Raw genomic sequence first — 19,918 nt, forward strand, 5'->3', positions numbered from 1 at the left:
TTTTATGATAATTTATATTCAGATAGAATTACATCAAAATTTTATTATTTAATAATTATCATTATTTTGCTTATTATCCCAGGTGCTGTCAGTGTCCTATGCAGTAATGCAGTTGACTTCTAATGGCTTCCTCTGTGCCTGAGAGCTTTTAACTTCAGAACTGTGGGAGACAGCTTGTCTGGGAGCAGGCTGGAAATGCTGAGATAGCAGTTCACCCCTAACGTGGCATCATTCTGAGGCATTTATTTTACATCATTTCCCAGGATTTCTCCATGAGATTTCTCTCTAGTGGCCCACTGTGATAACTGGCTTAACAACATACCCTGCACTGGTTGGATTCTCTTCCTTACATTATTCCTCCATTCCCATAAGTATTCTGCATTTCCCAAATAATGTGCTTACACTCAAATCCTTGTTTCATCTGTTTCTGGGCTTTCTCATACTATGGTATCTATTTGTAATTTTCAAATACTTCTAACAAAGCTCAGATCATTTCTGTAAAAAGTTAATAAAAGTTTTAAAAACATTTTACACTTGATGTTTTATACATCAGATATACAGAAACATAACCATGAGAAAAGAGTTCTTTCTGTGTTCTTCAATAATTGTTAAAGCTGTGATGGGGGCATGAAAGCTACTTTCAAATAATTAAAGGGCTGATAAGTAAAAGAAAAACTAGAGGTATTCATCATACTAAAGAAACCATACAAAAAGAGGCTTGTGAAAGTCACAAGGAGAAGTATTTCTAATCAAATAAGAAGTGTCTGGGGCTTTCCCTGGTGGCTCAGTTGTAAAGAATACGTCTGCCATGCAGGAAATGGATCAATCCCTGGTCTGGGAAGACCCCACATGCCATGGAGCAACTAAGCCCGTGCACCAAAACTGCTGATCCTGCACCCTAGAACCTGGGAACCCCAACTATTGAGCCCATACACCAAAACTACTGAAGCCCATACACCCTAAAGCCCATGCTCCACAACAAGAGAAGCCACAGCAACAAGAAGCCCGTGCACTGCAAGGAAGAGTAGCCCCTGCTCGCCGCAACTAGAGAAAAGACCTGTGCAACAACTAAGACCCATCACAGCCAAAAACAAATTATTAAATAAAATTATTTTTTAAAAAAGAAAAGAACTCTCTGCCAGTTAAAGCTGATTCAAATTGGAATAAATTGTGACTGGTTAAAGAGCATTTTTATTAGTGATAAGTGAGAGTGTAAGCAGAACCTGGGTGAGTCCTTGACAGGGACAGTTTGCCAGGATCTTTAACATCTCTTTCAACTTAAAGAGCCTCTAATTCTGAGTTGAATTAATCAAGCTATGTGGATATCAGGGAATCATTTATACTTTCTAACTAACGATTCTTGGAGTATTGAATTATTTGGAACGATACGCTTGTTCCTAGACCTTCAGACATGAGATACGAGATCACTGTAGCACCTTGTGGTAAATACACATTCATAAAACATAGAGGGTAGAAAGATTTAGGAGTCTGGATAAATGTGAGTCCAAAAACATTGATCAAAAAACTGACATTATTGAAACTGACTATAGTCAAACCATGAAACAGGTCTTGTTTCATTCAATTTTCCAGCATTTGAAATATGTATGCCAGAGACCATCAAGAAGTGGTCAGCGTGAATAAACAGGAAAATTCATTGTGCATCCTAAGACAAAGGAAACACACTTTTTCCTTGGCCTGCATTATGAGAGTGTAGAAATGGAAAGAAAGAGTCATTGTGTAATATTGTTGACACCCACCTCCCCAACTTTGCTAATGAGTAACTTCCTAATGGAGTTTGGGCTTCACTTGTGGCTCAGCTGGTAAAGAATCCGCCTGTAATGCGGAAGACCTAAGTTTGATCCCTGGGTTGGGAAGATCCCCTGAAGAAGGGAATAGCTACTTACTCCAGTATTCTGGCCTGGAGAATTCCAAGGACTATATAGCCCATCGGGTCGCAAAGAGTTGGAAACAACTGAGCGACCTTAACGTACACACAACTTCCTAGTGCAGTTAAAGGAAGTTAGAGAAAATCGGATTATAGAAGCTGGAATACGGGTAAGCAGAGAGCAGTAAAGATGGCTGAAAGCAATGGGAGTGTTTTGTTAGCCCTGCTGGAGTCCCAAGTCTTCTGTCCTATCAGCTCCATAAGTCGTATCAGACGTTCTGGGTCACAATCTCATGTGTTTTTGTTTGGAAAATATCACTCCCTTATCATGACAAGTGAGCATTCTCGGTCATTAGACCCATGACCTAGTCCCTCTTTCACCACTAATGTGTACACTAACCTTGAGAATGCTACTTAATTGTTCTGGGCCTAAATTTCTCCATGTTTAACATAAAAAAGCAGACTATATGATTTTGTTTGAACTTCTTTAAGGATGATACTTAATGCTACATTGATGGAGAGAGCACATACTCATTTACCAAACCCCTTATAAAGCAGGCTGCTTTACCTAGTATATTTGCAAATTGACTTAAGCCAGTTTAATTATTCCTGAGTAGTAGGTTTTATTGGAAGCTTCCAATGGTTACAGGTAGTTGAAGTCAGTCAGCCTCTTCCTCCACAACCTAACAAATGGATTTTATAACACCATTAGCTGCTAGGTCAAATTCTGCCACACATTTTTTTTTTATTAGTAAGAAAGAATAAAAACGCTCATGTCACTTGCAGTACAAGCTTTCTAAAACCCTAGCTTTCTGTCCTCTTAAGCACTTGAGCAAGTAACTTGGATGAAAGATTTACTTAAGGCAGATGCAACATGACTGAACAAATTATCTAGCTGATTTCAGGTCACAAAAACCTTCTTAAGAGGCTGTACACAGGGTGAATTGAAATTCTAAGTACAGAATGCCCTTCCAAAGGGGAGAGACTAACAGGTTCACCAGGTTTTCATACCCTGTTCTTGTTCATGCAACTGTGAAAGGGCCAGTATAATATTCCTAGACAATGCACATCTCTTTATTTTTATTTTTTTAATCTTTTTATTTTGTATTGGGGTATAGCCACTTAACAATGTTGTGACAGTTTCAGATGGATAAAGAAGGGACACAACCATTTATATACATGTATCCATTTCCCCCCCAATTCCCCTCCCGTCCAGGTTGCCACATAACAATGCACATCTCTTGAATACTATTTATTTTACCAATAAAAAATAATCTCTAATATATATTATGCTAATTAACAGGCCCTCTGTGTTGATTAAAGAATATTAGAATGTGAATTTTTTCTTTTCTTTTTTGCACACTATGCATGTGTATACACCCAACTCAATATTAATTAGCCTAGGGTATAGATTAAAATTATACACACACATATCACACTGTCCATAAGGAGCTATTCTAAAGTAAATTACAGATATGTAACAACATGATGTGAAGAATTCCAGGAAGGACTACTCTCCAAAAAAAAAAAAATCTGAAGTTCTACCATTCATAATTCATTTTTGTTAGATAGCACCTTTTGACATGCTTTATTTTCCCCCTCCTTCTTTCCACTGTCTCTTTACAATTTCTCTTACTGTCCTCTTACTTTCCTTTATACCTTCCCCTCTTTACCATATAATATTCTTCAGAGTGAAGAAAGTCAGAAAGAGAAAAACAAATATCATATACTAACATGTAGATACAGAATATAAAAAGATGGTACTGATGAAATTATTTGCAGGGCAGCAATGGAAAAACAGAGATAGAGAACAGACTTATGGACATGGGTGGGGTGGGGAGGAAGGAGAGGGTAGGGTGTATGGAGAGAGTAACATGGAAACTTAAATTACCATATGTAAAATAGACAGCCAATGGGAATTTGCTGTATGACTCAGGGAACTCAAACCAGGTCTCTCTAACAACCTAGAATGGTGGGATGGGGAGGAAGATGGGAGGCAGGTTCAAGAGGGAGGGGGACATATGTATACCTATGGCTGATTTATGTTGATGTTTGGCAGAAATGAAAACAATTCTGTAAAGCAATTATCCTTCAATTTAATTGTGTCCAACTGTGACGTTATGGACTACACAGTCCATGGAATTCTCCAGGCCAGAATACTGAAGTGGATAGCCTTTCCCTTCTCTAGGGGATTTTCCCAACCCAGGGATCAAACCCAGGTCTTCCGCATTGCAGGTGAATTCTTTACCAGCTGAGCCACAAGGGAAGCCAGATTTTAAAAATAAATAAATTTAAAATGAAAAAAAATTATTTGAGAACAAATTCAATGCCTGGATTAAATTAACAGTCTTAGAAAGACATACTACCAAAACTGACTCAAAAAGAAATAGAAAATCTGAATAAAATCATTATATGTAAAGATATTAAATTAATAATAAAAACCCACCTAAGTCCCAATACTTTGCCAATGAATTCTACTCAGGTTTTAAAGAATTAACACTAGTCCTTTTAAAATTCTTCTATTAAAATAGAAGAGGAGGAAACATTTCCAAGCTTATATATGAGGGCAGTATTACCCTCATATCAAAATCAGACACCACAGAGAAGCAAACTACAGATCAATATCCCTTATGAATACCAAAGTTAAAATGTTCAATACTAGCAAACCAAATCCAGCAATATATTTAAAGGATTATACATCAAGTGGGATTTATCCTAGGAACACAATGTCAGATTAACATTGGAAAGCTAACTAATGTAATATGAATCAAATAAAAACCAAAACCACATGGTCACCTCAATAGACACATTTTAAAAACTGTCAATTTTCAACATTCTTTCTTAACAAAAGCACCCCAAAAAAACTAGAAAAAGAAGATAATTTCCTCAACTTGATGAAGGCCATCCATTAAAAACCTAGTTATCATCATACTTAACAGTGAAATACTGAATGCTTTCCTTCTAAAATCAGGAACAAGAATAGTATGTCTGCCTTGGCCACTTTACCTCAAAACTGTATTGGAAATACTAGCTAGGGCAAGTAGTTAAGAATAAGAAATAAAAGGGGGACTTCCCTGGAGGTCCAGTGATTAAGAATCCACCTGCCAATGCAGGAGACACGGATTCAGTCCCTGGTCTGGGAACTAAGATCCCACATGCTGTGGAGCAACTAACCCTGTGTACAACCACTGAAGCCCACGCATCTAGAGCCCCACAACAAGAGAAACCACCACAATGAGATGCCTGTGCACCACAATGGAGAGTATTGCCCACTCTCCACAGCTAGAAAAGGCCTGTGCACAGCAACGAAGACCCTGTTCAGCCAAAAATAAATAAGTAAATACATTTTTTTAAAGGCATTCAGATGAAAAAAAGAAATAAAAATGTTTTCAGATAACATGATCTTGTACATAGAGAATCCTAAAGAATCCACACAATGTACCATTAGAACTAAGTAAAGAATTTGGCAAAGTTGCAAAACACAAGATCAATATTAAAAAAAAAATCAATTCTACTTCTATATACTAGCAATAAACCATCCAAAATTAAAATTAAGAGGAGAACTCCATTTTAAAGAGCCTCAAAAAGAAAAAATACACAGGAACAAATTTAACAAAAGAGCAATATTTACACAATGAAAAGTACAGGATGTTATTGAAAGAAATTAAAGACTTAAATAAATGGAGAGACATTCTACATTCCTGGTTCAGAAGACTTAATATCAATTGACCATAAATAGAAGTTTTGTGGTTTTTTTCCCTGGACTCTTGATTCTGTACCATTGATTCTTATGCCACTGCACATTGTCTTGATTAGCATAGCTTTGTAGTAAGTTTCAAAATTGAAAAGATGTGAATCCTTCAACTTTGGCCATTTTCAAGATTTTCAAAGTACAAAGATTTTCATACTACAGAGCTATGCTAATCAAGACAATGTGCAGTGGCATAAGGATCAATGGTACAGAATCAAGAGTCCAGAAAAAAAAAAACTTCTATTTATGGTCAATTGATTTTTGAAAAGGGCACAATTAATTCAATGTGAAAACAATAATCATTTCAAAAATTGGTGCTGGGACCACTGGATATCCATGTACAAAAGAATCGAGTTGAACCCTTTCCTCATCCGGTATACAAAAATTCATGTAAACATGGATTACAGACCTAGAAGTAAGAACTAAAGTCATAAACTGTTAGAAGAAAGCATAGAGATAAATCTTCCTGACCTTGGATTAGGCAGTGGTCTCTTAGATATGATACCAAAAGCACAAACAACAACAAAAAATATATAAAACTGGACATAATCAAAATAAAAAACTTTTATGCCTCAAAGAACACAATCAAGAAAATGAAAAGAAAACCTACAAACTGGGAGAAAACATTGGCAACTTATATAGTAACTGATGAATGGCTAGTATCCAGAATAAAGAACTCTTTACAAGTCAACAATAAAAAGACAACCAATTAAAGAATGGACAAAGGATCTGAACTGATATTTCTCCAAAAAAGACAAACAAATGGTCAAATACACACATGAAAAGATGTTCAACATCATTAGTCATCAGCTGCTGCAATTCAAAACCACAATAAGATATCATTTCAGACCTACTAGGATGGCTATAATCAAAAAGGTAGACAGTAACAAGTAACAAGACCTTGACATTGGAATACTGATACACTGCTGATAAGATATAAAGCAGTGCAGTCACTTTGGAAATCAATTTGGTGGTTCCTCAAAAGTTAACAGGGCCCCCTGGTGGTCCAGCAGTTAAGAATCTGCCTTGCAATGCAAGGGACACTGGTCTGATCCCTGGTCTGGGAAGATGCCACATGCTGTAGAGCAACTAAACCTGGGCACCTCAACCACTGAAGCCTGCGCTCTGGAGCCCGTGCTCCACAGCAAGAGAAGCCACTGCAATGAGAAGTCCACGAACCACAGCAAATAATAGTCCCCACTCTCCACAATTAGAGAAAGCCTGCTCACAGCAATAAGATCCACCATAGCCAAAAAATAAAATGAATAAATAAATAAATCTTTAAAACACAGTTAAACATAGAGTTACCATATGAAACATTTTCATTCCTAGATTTATACTGAAGAGAACTGAAAGCTCATGTTTACAAAAAAACTTCTACACAAATGTTCGAAATAGTATTATTCATAGAAACTAAAAAGTAGAAACAATCCAATTGCCCATCAACAAATTAATCTATAAACAAAATGTAAAATATTACTAGGCTATTAAAATAAGTGAAGTAATGATGTACACTACAACACAGATGAACATTGGGACTATTAGGCTAACTTAAAAAAGCTTCTGCACAACAAAGGAAACTATAAGCAAGGTGAAAAGACAGCCTGCGGAATGGGAGAAAATAATAGCAAATGAAGCAACTGACAACTAATCTGAAAAATATACAAGCAACTCTTGCAGCTCAATTCCAGAAAAATAAATGACCCAATCAAAAAATGGGCCAAAGAACTAAACAGACATTTCTCCTAAGAAGACATACAGATGGCTAACAAACACATGAAAAGATGCTCAACATCACTCATTATCAGAGAAATGCAAATCAACACCACAATGAGGTACCATTTCATGCTACTCAGAATGGCCACTATCCAAAAGCCTACAACCAATAAATGCTGGAGAAGGTGTGGAGAAAAGGGAACCCTCTTACACTGTTGGTGGGAATGCAAACTAGTACAGCCACTATGGAGAACAGTGTGGAGATTCCTTAAAAAACTGGAAACAGAACTGCCATATGACCCAGCAATCCCACCGCTGGGCATACACACCAAGGAAACCAGAATCGAAAGAGACACGTGTACCCCAATGTTCACAGCAGCACTGTTTATAATAGCCAGGACATGGAAACAACCTAGATGTCCATCAGCAGATGAATGGATAAGAAAGCTGTGGTACATATACACAATGGAATATTACTCAGCCATTAAAAAGAATACATTTGAATCAGTTCTAATGAGGTGGATGAAATTGGAGCCGATTATACAGAGTGAAGCCAGAAAGAAAAACACCAATACAGTATACTAATGCATATATATATATGGAATTTAGAAAGATTGTAACAATAACCCTGTATGCAAGATAGTAAAAGAGACACAGATGTATAGAACAGTCTTTTGGACTCTGTGGGAGAGGGCGAGGGCGGGATGATATGGGAGAATGGCATTAAAACATGTAAAATATCATATGTGAAATGAATCACCAGTCCAGGTTCAATGCATGACACAGGGTGCTCGGGGCTGGTGCACTGGGATGACCCAGAGGGATGGGATGGGGAGGGAGGTGGGAGGGGGGTTCAGGATGGGGAACACATGTACACTCATGGCAGATTCAACTCAATGTATGGCAAAACCAATACAATATTGCAAAGTAAAATTAATTAATTAAAAATAAATAAAAATAAATAAATATAAATAATTTAAAAGCCAGACATAAAAGTCTATACATTATTCCATTTATGCCAAGTGTTCAAAATAGGCAAATCCATAGAGATACAATATAAAGTAGTTTTCTGTGGCTGGAGGAATGGAGACAGGAGTATATGCTAATAAGTACAAGGTTTCTTTTTGGGGTGATGAAAATGGCCTAAAATTAGAGAATGGGGATGACTGCACAACTTTACAAATATACTAAAAGCCACTGAATTACACATTTTAAAAGGGTAAATTTATATATGAATAAAACATTTTTTTAAAAAGTCTGGCATACAGTGGGCATTAAACAAATGTTGATTGGTTGGTTTTCCCATTAGCCCAAATTTAGATAACGGATCTGAGGCTATGTCCTGCCCAGGGTTTAACAACTTTTATCCCCTTCAGCATTGGCAGTGGTCAGGTGGGATGGACTAGGTGTTGCCACTAAGGGAAATTGGAAACAGCTGTCCAAGTAGCTGGACTGGGACAGGAGCTGTGATAAAGAATGGGGAACCAAAGATAGGCAGTTATACGTATACATATATCTCTCTTTTTTTAGATTTTTTTCCCCATTGCTTGCAAAGTCGCTTCAGTCATGTCCAACCTTTTGCAACCCTATGGACTATAGCCCTCCAGGCTCCTCTGTCCACAAGATTCTTCAGACAAGAATACTGGAGTGGGTTGCCATACCTTCTCCAAGGGATCTTCCTGACTCTGGGATCGAACCTGCATCTCCTGCATTGGCAGGCAGGTTCTTTACCACCAGCACCACCTGGGAAGTCCAGGTCCTTATTAATTATCTATTATATATATATATATATGTGTGTGTGTGTGTGTGTGTGTGTGTGTGTGTGTTGTGATTGTGCATGTCAATACCAATCTTCCAATATATCCCTTCCCCCATATATACCATATATGCAATATTCCTCAGCCATACAAAAGGATAAAATAATGCCATTTGCAGCAACATGGATGGTCCTAGAGATTGTCATACAAAGTGAAGTAAGTTAAACAAAGACAAATATCATATAGTATCACTTTATATGTGTAATCTAAAGAAATGGTACAAATGAACTTGTTTACAAAACAGAAATACAGTAACAGATATAGAAAACAAACACGCTTGATTTCTTCTAGAGAAGGCTGGTATCTCACTGCTTATAGTCATAGATGACCGACGTTTTTTCCCTGCCAGGAAACTAGATCATTTTTCCTGTTTTATTGAGATATACCTGACATATAACATTGTATTCGTTTCAAGTGTATAACAAATAATGATATATGTATATACTGCAAAATGGTCACCCCAATAGGTTTAGTTAACATCCATCATCTCATATACATTTTTTTTCTTGTGATGAGAACTTTTATTATCTACTCTCTTAGAAACTTTCAAACATATAATTTTATTAACTATAGTCATTGTGCTGTACACTATACTCACAGAACTTATTTATTTTATATTTCAGCTAAATAATTATATTACTCAGAATGGAGATGAATTACAACAAATCAGAGTTGAATTTCTAAACTATTGGGCCCCATGCTCTGGATATGAGTGAAAAAAAAAAAAACACTATTGAAATGCATTGTTCTATATTAGCAACAGTAAAACCAGGACTGCATAAATTTTCATTTGACTCAATCTTTTACACACATAAAGAATACTTTATATTTAATCAATAACATTAGACAAATCTTGTGGGAAAAGAATTAAAATGTATTAAGAATTGACTGGTTAATGGGCACTGCATTAAGCACTGTCACAAACATGACCCAGAAAAATAGTGTAAGAGAATACCTTTGAATCTCATGACTGGACAAGAGTGACCTTCAAAAAGCAGTTTCATTAGAGAGGTGAACCAGAGTTAGGATTAGAACGAGTGAGCAGTGAAAAAGTGAAACTGGTAATGTGTGTGGGCTCCTTTTTCAAGTTTAGCACCAAAGAAAGGGATAGATAAGATAGCTTGAGGAAGATGCAAGGTGAAAAACATTTTAATTACTTATTTTTCTGATTATAAAATGTAGGCCCAAGATAGACAGCTTGGAAGAGGAGAGAAGTGTAACAAAAAATAAATAAATAAATGGCTTATGAATTTAAATTTTAAAAAACGGTTTATGATCTTTAAACAAATCTACATTTTCTGCATAACTTCATACCAAAGACACCTGGATACTAAATTTAAAAGTTAGTATACAATTAATATTTCTAACTAAACAAAATATATTCCCTTCAATGGAGGATAAAGAAGGAAAGGTCAAAAAGTGACTTTTCTTTTAAGGCAGATGTTTAATTTGAAGGAAAAGTACTGAAGTGATTGAAGCAATGTGGTATATTGCTTAGAGATTATTTTCCTTACTGATAACAAGAAACTTGTTGACAGAAGATCTATCACTTTGAATAAAAACAGAGTGGCACTCTTGGGGATGCAGTTTGGCATGGTGACTACAGTTAGTAATACTGTCTTGTTATGTTTGAAATTTGTAAGACAGTAAATCTTTAAAGTTCTTATCACAAGAAAAATATTTGTAACTGTTCACTGCAGATGGTGATTGCAGCCATGAAATTAAAAGACGTTTACTCCTTGGAAGGAAAGTTATGACCAACCTAGAGAGCATATTAAAAAGCAGAGATATTACTTTGCCAACAAAGGTCCGTCTAGTCAAGGCTATGGTTTTTCCAGTGGTCATGTATGGATGTGAGAGTTGGACTGTGAAGAAAGCTGAGCGCCAAAGAATTGATGCTTTTGAACTGTGGTGTTGGAGAAGACTCTTGAGAGTCCCTTGGACTGCAAGGAGATCCAATCAGTCCATTCTGAAGGAGATCAGTCCTGGGTGTTCATTGGAGGGACTGATGCTGAAGCTGAAACTCCAATATTTTGGCCACCTCATGTGAAGAGCTGACTCATTGGAAAAGACCCTGATGTTGGGAGGGATTGGGGGCAGGAGGTGAAGGGGACGACAGAGGATGAGATGGCTGGATGGCATCATCGACTCGATGGACATGAGTTTTAGTGAACTCTGGGAGTTGGTGATGGACAGGGAAGCCTGGAGTGCTGTGATTCACGGGGTCACAAACAGTTGGACACGACTGAGTGACTGAACTGAACTGAATGATGGATGTTAATTAGACTTATTATGGTGATCATTTTGCAATAACTACATCTATCAAATCATTACATTGTACACCTGAAACTAGTATTATACATCAATTATATCTCAACTTAAGGAATGATAAAATGAATATATAAGCAAACAAAAATTATATTCCCATGTAATAAACAAAATTATAAACTTCAATTATATTTTAGACTTCTCCCTGTATCTAGCTCAGACTGGCTATATCCAGGGCAGCTTGCAATCAGGGAAGCCAGAAGTCAGAAAGGGAATGTGATTCACTTCTCTTCCTTTTCATCACGCTTCTCCTCCCACAGTTTTATTATTCTCCAAGGCTAGAGTGCAGAGGGAGAGGAGAGGAAAGCAGAGCAAGCAAATTCTTGCTTAACTGATGATGGTGCAGACTGTGGTTGGCTCCTTTTAGACTTGTCCGTTGTTTACATCTGGCTCTTTCTCTCCTAGATGATGTTTGGGTTATTTTGCAAACTCTATCACCACCACCACCCCTGCTGCATATCTCAAATCCATCTCTACTCCAGCTAGCCATTTGTTTTTCATTCCACACCCTAAGGGTTCAGCTGGTTTACTTTTGGCCTCCTTTTACTGAGATTTCCTCCAGGGCAGGAACTAAGACAACCCCAAGCTGACTCTCTGTCACGTTATCCATCCAGATCTGGTCCATGGAAAAGGTTACAACTCTTGTTGTGACAGACTCTAAAGGGCATTGACTTCTCAACTATAGCCATTGACCACTTCCTCTTAAGCCCTCATTTTTTTAGACTTTTCAAATATAATTCTGACACCAGTCTTCTGTGTCCCCCAAACTGCAGGAATGCATTTTAAGCTCTTTCAGTGGTTTCTCTAAGTTCCTCTTTCTCATCCTGAAGTGAAGGGGAAGCACCCAGACTCTCAGGCTCTTCCCACTGTGGAAGAGTGGGAGATGTATATATTTATACATTTATATTTTTATATAATTATAAATGTATGTATATACTTATACATACATTTATAAATATATGTATATTTGTAAATATACGTATATATTTATGAGTGTATATAAAACAACATGTGCATATATTAAAATTTTAAAATAAAGAAATAAGGTATTTAAAGAGCCAAGCATAGTGCTGGGAAGATGAATGTTAGTTATTATTGCTAAATATTAACTTTCCTGAAAGGTCATCAATGTGATTGCTAAGAAACCAAAGAAAAAAGTCATTTCTTAAATGCCTAGCTAGCTACATGCCAGTAAATCAATTCTCGTTATTAAAATAAATTATTCAGTTGCTTAGTCATGTGCCATTCTCTGCAACCCATGAATTGCAGCACGCCAGGCTTCCCTGTCCTTCACTATTTCCTAGAGTCTGATCAAACTCATGTTCATTGAGTCAATGATGTCATCTGACCGTCTCATCCTCTGTCTCCCCCTTTTCCTCCTGCCCTCAATCTTTTCCAGCATCAAGGTCTTTTCCCATGAGTCAGCTCTACATATCAGGTGGCCAAAGTATTGGAGCTTCAGCATCAGTCCTTCCAATGAATATTCAGGGTTGATTTTCTTTAGGATTGACTGGTTTGATCTCCTTGCAGTCCAAGGAACTTTCAAGAGTCTTCTCCAGCACAATTTGAAAGCACTTCTTTGGTGCTCAGCCTTCTTTACAGTCCAGCTCTCACATCTGTACATGACCACTGAAAAAAATCATAACTTTGACTATACAGACCTTAGTCAGCAAAGTAATGTCTCTGCTTTTTAATATGCTGTCTAGGTTTGTCATAGCTTTTCTTCCAAGGAGCAAAAGTCTTTTAATTTCATAGCTGCAGTCACCATCCACAGTGAACAAGTCTGTCACTGTTTCCATTTATTCCTCATCTGCCTGATATAAAGTGATGGGACTGGAGGCCATGATCTTAGTTTTTTGAATGCTGAGTTTTAAGGCAGGTTTTTCACTCTCTTCTTTCACCTTCCTCAAGAGGGTCTTTAGTTCCTCTTTGCTTTCTGCTATCAGGGTGGTGTCATCTGCATACCTGATGTTACTGATGTTTCTCCCAGAAAACTTGATTCCAGCTTGAGCTTCATCCAGCCCAGCATTTCATGTGAAGTACTCTGCATATATAAGTTAAATAAGCAGGTGACAATATACAGCCTTGACGTACTCCTTTCCCAATTTTGAACTAGTTCATTGTTTCATGTCAGGTTCTAACTGTTGCTTCTTGACCTGCATACAGGTTTCTCAGGAGTCAGGTAAAGTTGTCTGGAATTTGCATCTCTTTAAGAATTTTTCACAGTTTATGGTGATTCACACAGTCAAAGGCTTTAGTGTAGTCCACGAAGCAGAAGTAGATGTTTTTCTTTTTCGAATTCCCTTGCTTTTTCTATGATCCAGCAGATGTTGGCAATTTGATCTCAGGTTCCCTTGCCTTTTCTAAATCCAGCTGGTACTTCTGGAAGTTCTCAATTCATGTAATGCTGAAGCCTAACTAGGTTAAAGGACTTTGAGCATAACCTCACTAGCATGTGAAATGAGCACAACTGTATGGTAGTTTGAACATTCATTGGCCTTGCCATTCTCTGAGACTGGAATGAAAACTGACCTTTTCCAGTTCTGTGGCTACTGCTGAGTTTTCCAAATTTGCTGGCATATCGAGTGCAGCACTTTCATAGCATCATCATTTAGGATTTGAAATAGTTCAGCTGGAATTCCATCACCTCCACTAGCTTTGTTCATAGCAATGCTTCATTAGGCCCACTTGACTTCACACTCCAGGATGTATGGCTCTAGGTGAGTGATCACACAGTCATGGCTATCCAAGACATTAACACATTTTTTATACAGTTCTGTGTATTCTTTCCACCTCTTCTTAATACCTTCTGCTTCTGTTAGGTCCATATCATATCTGTCCTTTATTGTGTCCCTCTTGGCATGAAATGTTCCCTTCTAACGATGTTAAAATAAATACAGTTAGAAATGTAAAGGACTATCTCCTGTGTCATATATGTATGTGTGTGTGTGTGCTCAATCGTGTTTGACTCTTTGCGACCCATGGACTGTAACCTGCCAGGCTCCTCTGCCCATGGAATTTCCAGTCAAGAATACTGCAGTGGGTTTCCATTTCCTTCTCCAGGGGATCTTCTCAACCCAGGGATCAAACCCACATCTCACACGTCTCCTATAACAGCAGATAGATTCTTTACCACTAGCGCCACCTGGGAAGCCCTATACATACACATATATATACATGTACATATTTGTGTTGTATATATTTACAACAAAGATGGCATGGCATAGTTAAATGAGAGTAGTACATCTGTTGAGGCAAAGAAAGTGTTACCAAACCATGAACCACTATGAAAGGAAACTGAACATACACGGCACAGCTTGTTGCAATGGTTAGGATCTTAAAAAAAATCCAATTAAACAAGTGGTATGGTCAATAAAGCAATTCTGGTGCAGTCTAAATATTTTTTTGTAAACAAGTTAGAATATAAATAGGACTTCCCTGGTGGCTCAGATGGTAAAGCGTCTGTCTACAATGCGGGAGACCTGGGTTTGATCCCTCGGTCGGGAAGATCCCCTGGAGAAGGAAATGGCAATCCACTCCAGTACTATTGCCTGGAAAATCCCATGGACAGAGGAGCTTGGTAGGCTACAGTCCATGGGGTCACAAAGAGTCGGACATGACTGAGCGACTTCACTTCACTAGAATATAAATGAAGTAAATTACAATAGCTATAACTGTTCTTGCAGATCACACAATTAACATGGCAGAGGCAATCTGGTAGGGCAGTAAAATTGCTGAAACGATCAATTTACTGTGTTCTTGTTATTTGGGGCATCCAGACTTAACCAGAGATACTCATGCATTCCGTATTCATGCCTTCACTCATGCAAAAAGAAACACCTACTATGTGCAAGGTGTTTCCCTAGAGCCTGTGATGGGTATAAAGATCTATGACAGAGTAATGCCTTAAGGCATGTACTGTCTAGTTGGAAAAGTATAAACAAAGTATTCTTTTACTTTAGAAATTCTATGGTAACCTAAACTCACTAGGTAGAGTGTTAAGTACTTACCATTAGGAGAAACATTTGCTGTTACTGTCAAATTCTATATATTTTCAAATTCAAGGTGTCTATTTTCAAGTTTGTTGTTGGGTAGTGAAAGATAAATATGGTTAAAAAAATCTATTCAAATGATACAAAAGAGCATTTTAAAAAAATATTGTGTATACGTGCATTTCTCACATACTAGATGTAAGAAATGCCCTAATCTTCAAAGTTTTTATTTCATTAGTTCATTATTTCACTTTCTTCTCCAATTTACCTCTACGTCCTTGATGTGCAATAAGCAGAATTTGGTATGTATATTCTAAGCCAAAATAATACTGGGCAAGACATCATCCCTGTTCTATTTACAGAATTTCTGTGTATTTTCTCTAATTTTTCTTTCTATGGCATAATCCATCTTCTTTTTTCGTCGTTTCCCAATAGGGATCTAAATTTGTAACCCAATAGAGATCTGAAAATCCCTACTTCAGCAGCTTCTAATCTGCTACAGAATTCTTCCCAGACCCATGATTTAACATCTGTGTTCAATATTCTAATCTTCCAACGAGGAATATAGCTCAGCTTAACTTGCTTCTTTCAACCTGGGAAAGCAACTAAAAAAAAAAAAAAAAAATTGAACACATCAACTTACCTATTTGAGATCTTTATAATACAGCTTCATTATTTTGACATGAATTCTCTAGACATTAGACTCACTCATATTCAAATTTAAGGACAAAAGCATCCAAAAGACAAATATAAATTCTTTTTGGATTACTCAACCTCTGCTTCTCCCAATGCAGACAAGTGAGTTGATGTTGTATTTTACACAACAAATATCAGTGAAAACTGATATTTTTGCCTAGCAATTAGTTTTTTATATAACTTTGAGATACTGTAGACCAAAGAGATAGAGACTTGCTAATAATTCTTTTTAAAGTTACCATTTAAAATAACTTTAAAATTGGGTCATAAAGAGTGATTCTTGAAAAATCCCCAATTATTTCAATGCCCTAGCTTTAAATAATCCTTTAACACAAAGGCTTCATCTTGAAAATCTGACAACCAAATTGACACTAATTAAAACAACATGTGCAATTTTCCTAGGGCTCTAAAACAAAATGGAATTTGCAACTCAGTAACAAACTAGAATGACTGTCACAAAATTAGATAATTGGAAGATTTTAAAAGAACACATGTAATACAGTAGATAGCAGGCAGCTCTACAAAGCTCTATATAGAATGTAATTTATGTGAATTTATAAAAGATATAATACCTGAGTGCATTTATCAATCCTGATGCTTGTATGAGTTTGACCCTGAGGTACACTGGGGTATGATTCCAGGAGGCAATAGGAGGAACAGATCTACGTATAGGTTGGGTCATGGGGCTGCAAGTTCAGTTCAGTTCAGTTCAGTCACTCAGTCATGTCCAACTCTTTGTGACCCCATGGATTGCAGCAGGCCTCCCTGTCCATCACCAACTCCCGGAGTTCACCCAAACTCATGTCCATCGAGTCGGTGATGCCATCCAGCCATCTCATCCTCTGTTGTCCCCTTCTCCTCCTGCCCCCAATCCCTCCCAGCATCAGAGGCTTTTCCAATGAGTCAACTCTTCGCATGAGGTGGGCAAAGTACTGGAGTTTCAGCTTTAGCATCAGTCTTTCCAATGAACACCCAGGACTGATCTCCTTTAGGATGGACTGGTTGGATCTCCTTGCAGTCCAAGGGACTCTCAAGAGTCTTCTCCAACACCACAGTTCAAAAGCATCAATTCTTTGGCGCTCAGCTTTCTTTATAGTCCAACTCTCACATCCATACATGACCACTGGAAAAACCATAGCCTTAACTAGACAGACCTTTGTGAGCAAAGTAATGTCTCTGCTTTTCAATATGCTATCTAGGTTGGTCATAACTTTCCTTCCAAGGAGTAAGCGTCTTTTAATTTCATGGCTGCAATCACCAACTGCAGTAATTTTGGAGCCCCTAAAAATAAAGTTTGACACTGTTTCCACTGTTTCCACCTCTATTTGCCATGAAGTGATGGGACCAGATGCCATGATCTTCGTTTTCTGAATGTTGAGCTTTAAGCCAACTTTTTCACTCTCCGCCTTCACTTTCATCAAGAGGCTTTTGAGTTCCTCTTCACTTTCTGCCATAAGGGTGGTGTCATCTGCATATCTGAGGTTATTGATATTTCTCCCGGCAATCTTGATTCCAGCTTGTGCTTCTTCCAGCCCAGCATTTCTCATGGTGTACTCTGCATAGAAGTTAAATAAGCAGGGTTACAATACAGAGCCTTGACATACTCCTTTTCCTATTTGAAAACAGTCTGTTGTTCTATGTCCAGTTCTAACTATTGCTTCCTGACCTGCATACAGATTTCTCAAGAGGCAGGTCAGGTGGTCTGGTATTCCCATCTCTCTCAGAATTTTCCACAGTTTATTGTGATCCACACAGTCAAAGGCTTTGGCATAGTCAATAAACCAGAAATACATGTTTTTCTGGAACTCTCTTGCTTTTCCAATGATCCAGCAGATATTGGCAATTTGATCTCTGGTTCCTCTGCCTTTTCTAAAACCAGCTTGAACATCTGGAAGTTCACAGTTCACATATTGCTGAAGCCTGGCTTGGAGAATTTTGAGCATTACTTTACTAGTGTGTGAGATGAGTGCAATTGTGTGGTAGTTTGAGCATCCTTTGGCATTGCCTTTCTTTGGGATTGGAATGAAAACTGACCTCTTCCAGTCCTGTGGCCACTGCTGAGTTTTTCCAAATTTGCTGGCATATTGAGTGCAGCACTTTCACAGTATCATCTTTCAGGATTTGAAATAGCTCTACTGGAATTCCATCACCTCCACTAGCTTTGTTCGTAGTGATGCTTTCTAAGGCCCACTTGACTTCACATTCCAAGATGTCTGGCTCTAGGTGAGTGTGAGTGATCACACCATCATGATTATCCGGATCCTGAAGCTCTTTTTTGTATAGTTCTTCTGTGTATTCTTGCCACCTCTTCTTAATATCTTCTGCTTCTGTTAGGTCCATACCATTTCTGTCCTTTATCGAGCCCATCATTGTATGAAATGTCCCCTTGGTATCTCTAATTTTCTTGAAGAGATCTCTAGTCTTTCCCATTCTGTTCTTTTCCTCTATTTCTTTGCACTGACTGCTGAGGAAGGCTTTCTTATCTCTCCTTGCTATTCTTTGGAACTCTGCATTCAGATGGTTATATCTTTCCTTTTCTCCTTTGCTCTTCACTTCTCTTCTTTTCACAGCTATTGTAAGGCCTCCTCAGACAGCCATTTTGCTTCTTTGCATTTTTTTTTCCATGGGGATGGTCTTGATCCCTGTCTCCTGTACAACGTCATGAACCTCTGTCCATAGTTCATCAGGCACTCTATCAGCTCTAGTCCCTTAAATCTATTTCTCAGTTCCACTGTATAATCATAAGGAATTTGATTTAGGTCATATCTGAATGGTCTAGTGGTTTTCCCTACTTTCTTCAATTTAAGTCTGAATTTGGCAATAAGGAATTCAAGCTAGTGTTCAAATAGCAAATTCCTCACTGACTCACACTGGCAGTGAGAATTGGACCATTTCAGAGGGCAAGGGTATAGAAATGAGAAATAATGAACTCAGAAGAGGTGGTGGTCTGGGGTCTTGGGATGAGAAAACGAACTAAGCCTTGATTTACAGAGCATAGGATTCACACCTCAAGAGTAGGCTCAGAGGGTCTCATCACATGGATTTGGTTTAGTGCTCCTGTTCCAAAGGGGAACTCGAGATCTGAATAGTTAATGGAAGCAGAAATCCAGTCAAACGGACTGGAAGAACACAGAGAAATTAGCAGAGCCTGGGCTCCAGGGCATATGAGAAGCCAGGGCTCTTCCCAGGCACACAAAATCCAGGCTTAAGGAAATAGGACTAATCCCATATTCCAACAACTCTGGTTTGAATCTGATTTTTAAAATTATCTGTTAGAAACAAAGATAAAATCAATGGCTGCAAGATGGTCAGGAACCTGGTGGAGCTGAACGTCAGGTTGAGGGTATTGGTGCATTCAAAAGAGCAGAGCCAGCAGAGGCAAAAGCCAATAAAAGCTCAATCCTCAAGAAGTAACCCATGATACAGAGAGGATGGAAACCTGAAAGGAATGGTGTGTACTTGGATACATTCAAAAGAGGGTTCTGATTAACTGGTACATCCAATTAGTATGCTAGAGTGGTGTCTCTTTAAGAATACTTGGTGAGATTATTTTTTAAACTCAAAATGTTATGAGAGCTAATAGTAATAACTACATTTACTGAGCACCTCTACTGGCCTAAGTGCTTTTCATAAATTATCTATAATGCTCCCAAGAGCTGACAGGGTACTTAGACTTACTGCTATTTTACAGACAGGAAACTAAAACTCAAAGACGTACAGTAAAGGGTCCCAA

The 19,918-nt window shown here is 37.9% G+C and overlaps 1 protein-coding gene across 1 annotated transcript in view; it reads right to left on the bottom strand.

The window, feature by feature from the left end:
- Positions 1-15,562, bottom strand: part of TEX9 (testis expressed 9) — a 168,368-nt gene extending 152,806 nt beyond the window's left edge. Inside the window, exon 1 of the mRNA XM_069596432.1 lies at positions 15,508-15,562. Within this exon, the coding sequence (XP_069452533.1) occupies positions 15,508-15,522 (15 nt within the window). The 5' untranslated portion in view covers positions 15,523-15,562. The remainder of the gene's footprint in view (positions 1-15,507) is intronic.
- Positions 15,563-19,918: the final 4,356 nt, after the last annotated feature.

The sequence above is a fragment of the Ovis canadensis genome, chromosome 7 (genome assembly GCF_042477335.2).
Source record: "Ovis canadensis isolate MfBH-ARS-UI-01 breed Bighorn chromosome 7, ARS-UI_OviCan_v2, whole genome shotgun sequence".
Lineage (NCBI taxonomy): Eukaryota > Metazoa > Chordata > Mammalia > Artiodactyla > Bovidae > Ovis > Ovis canadensis.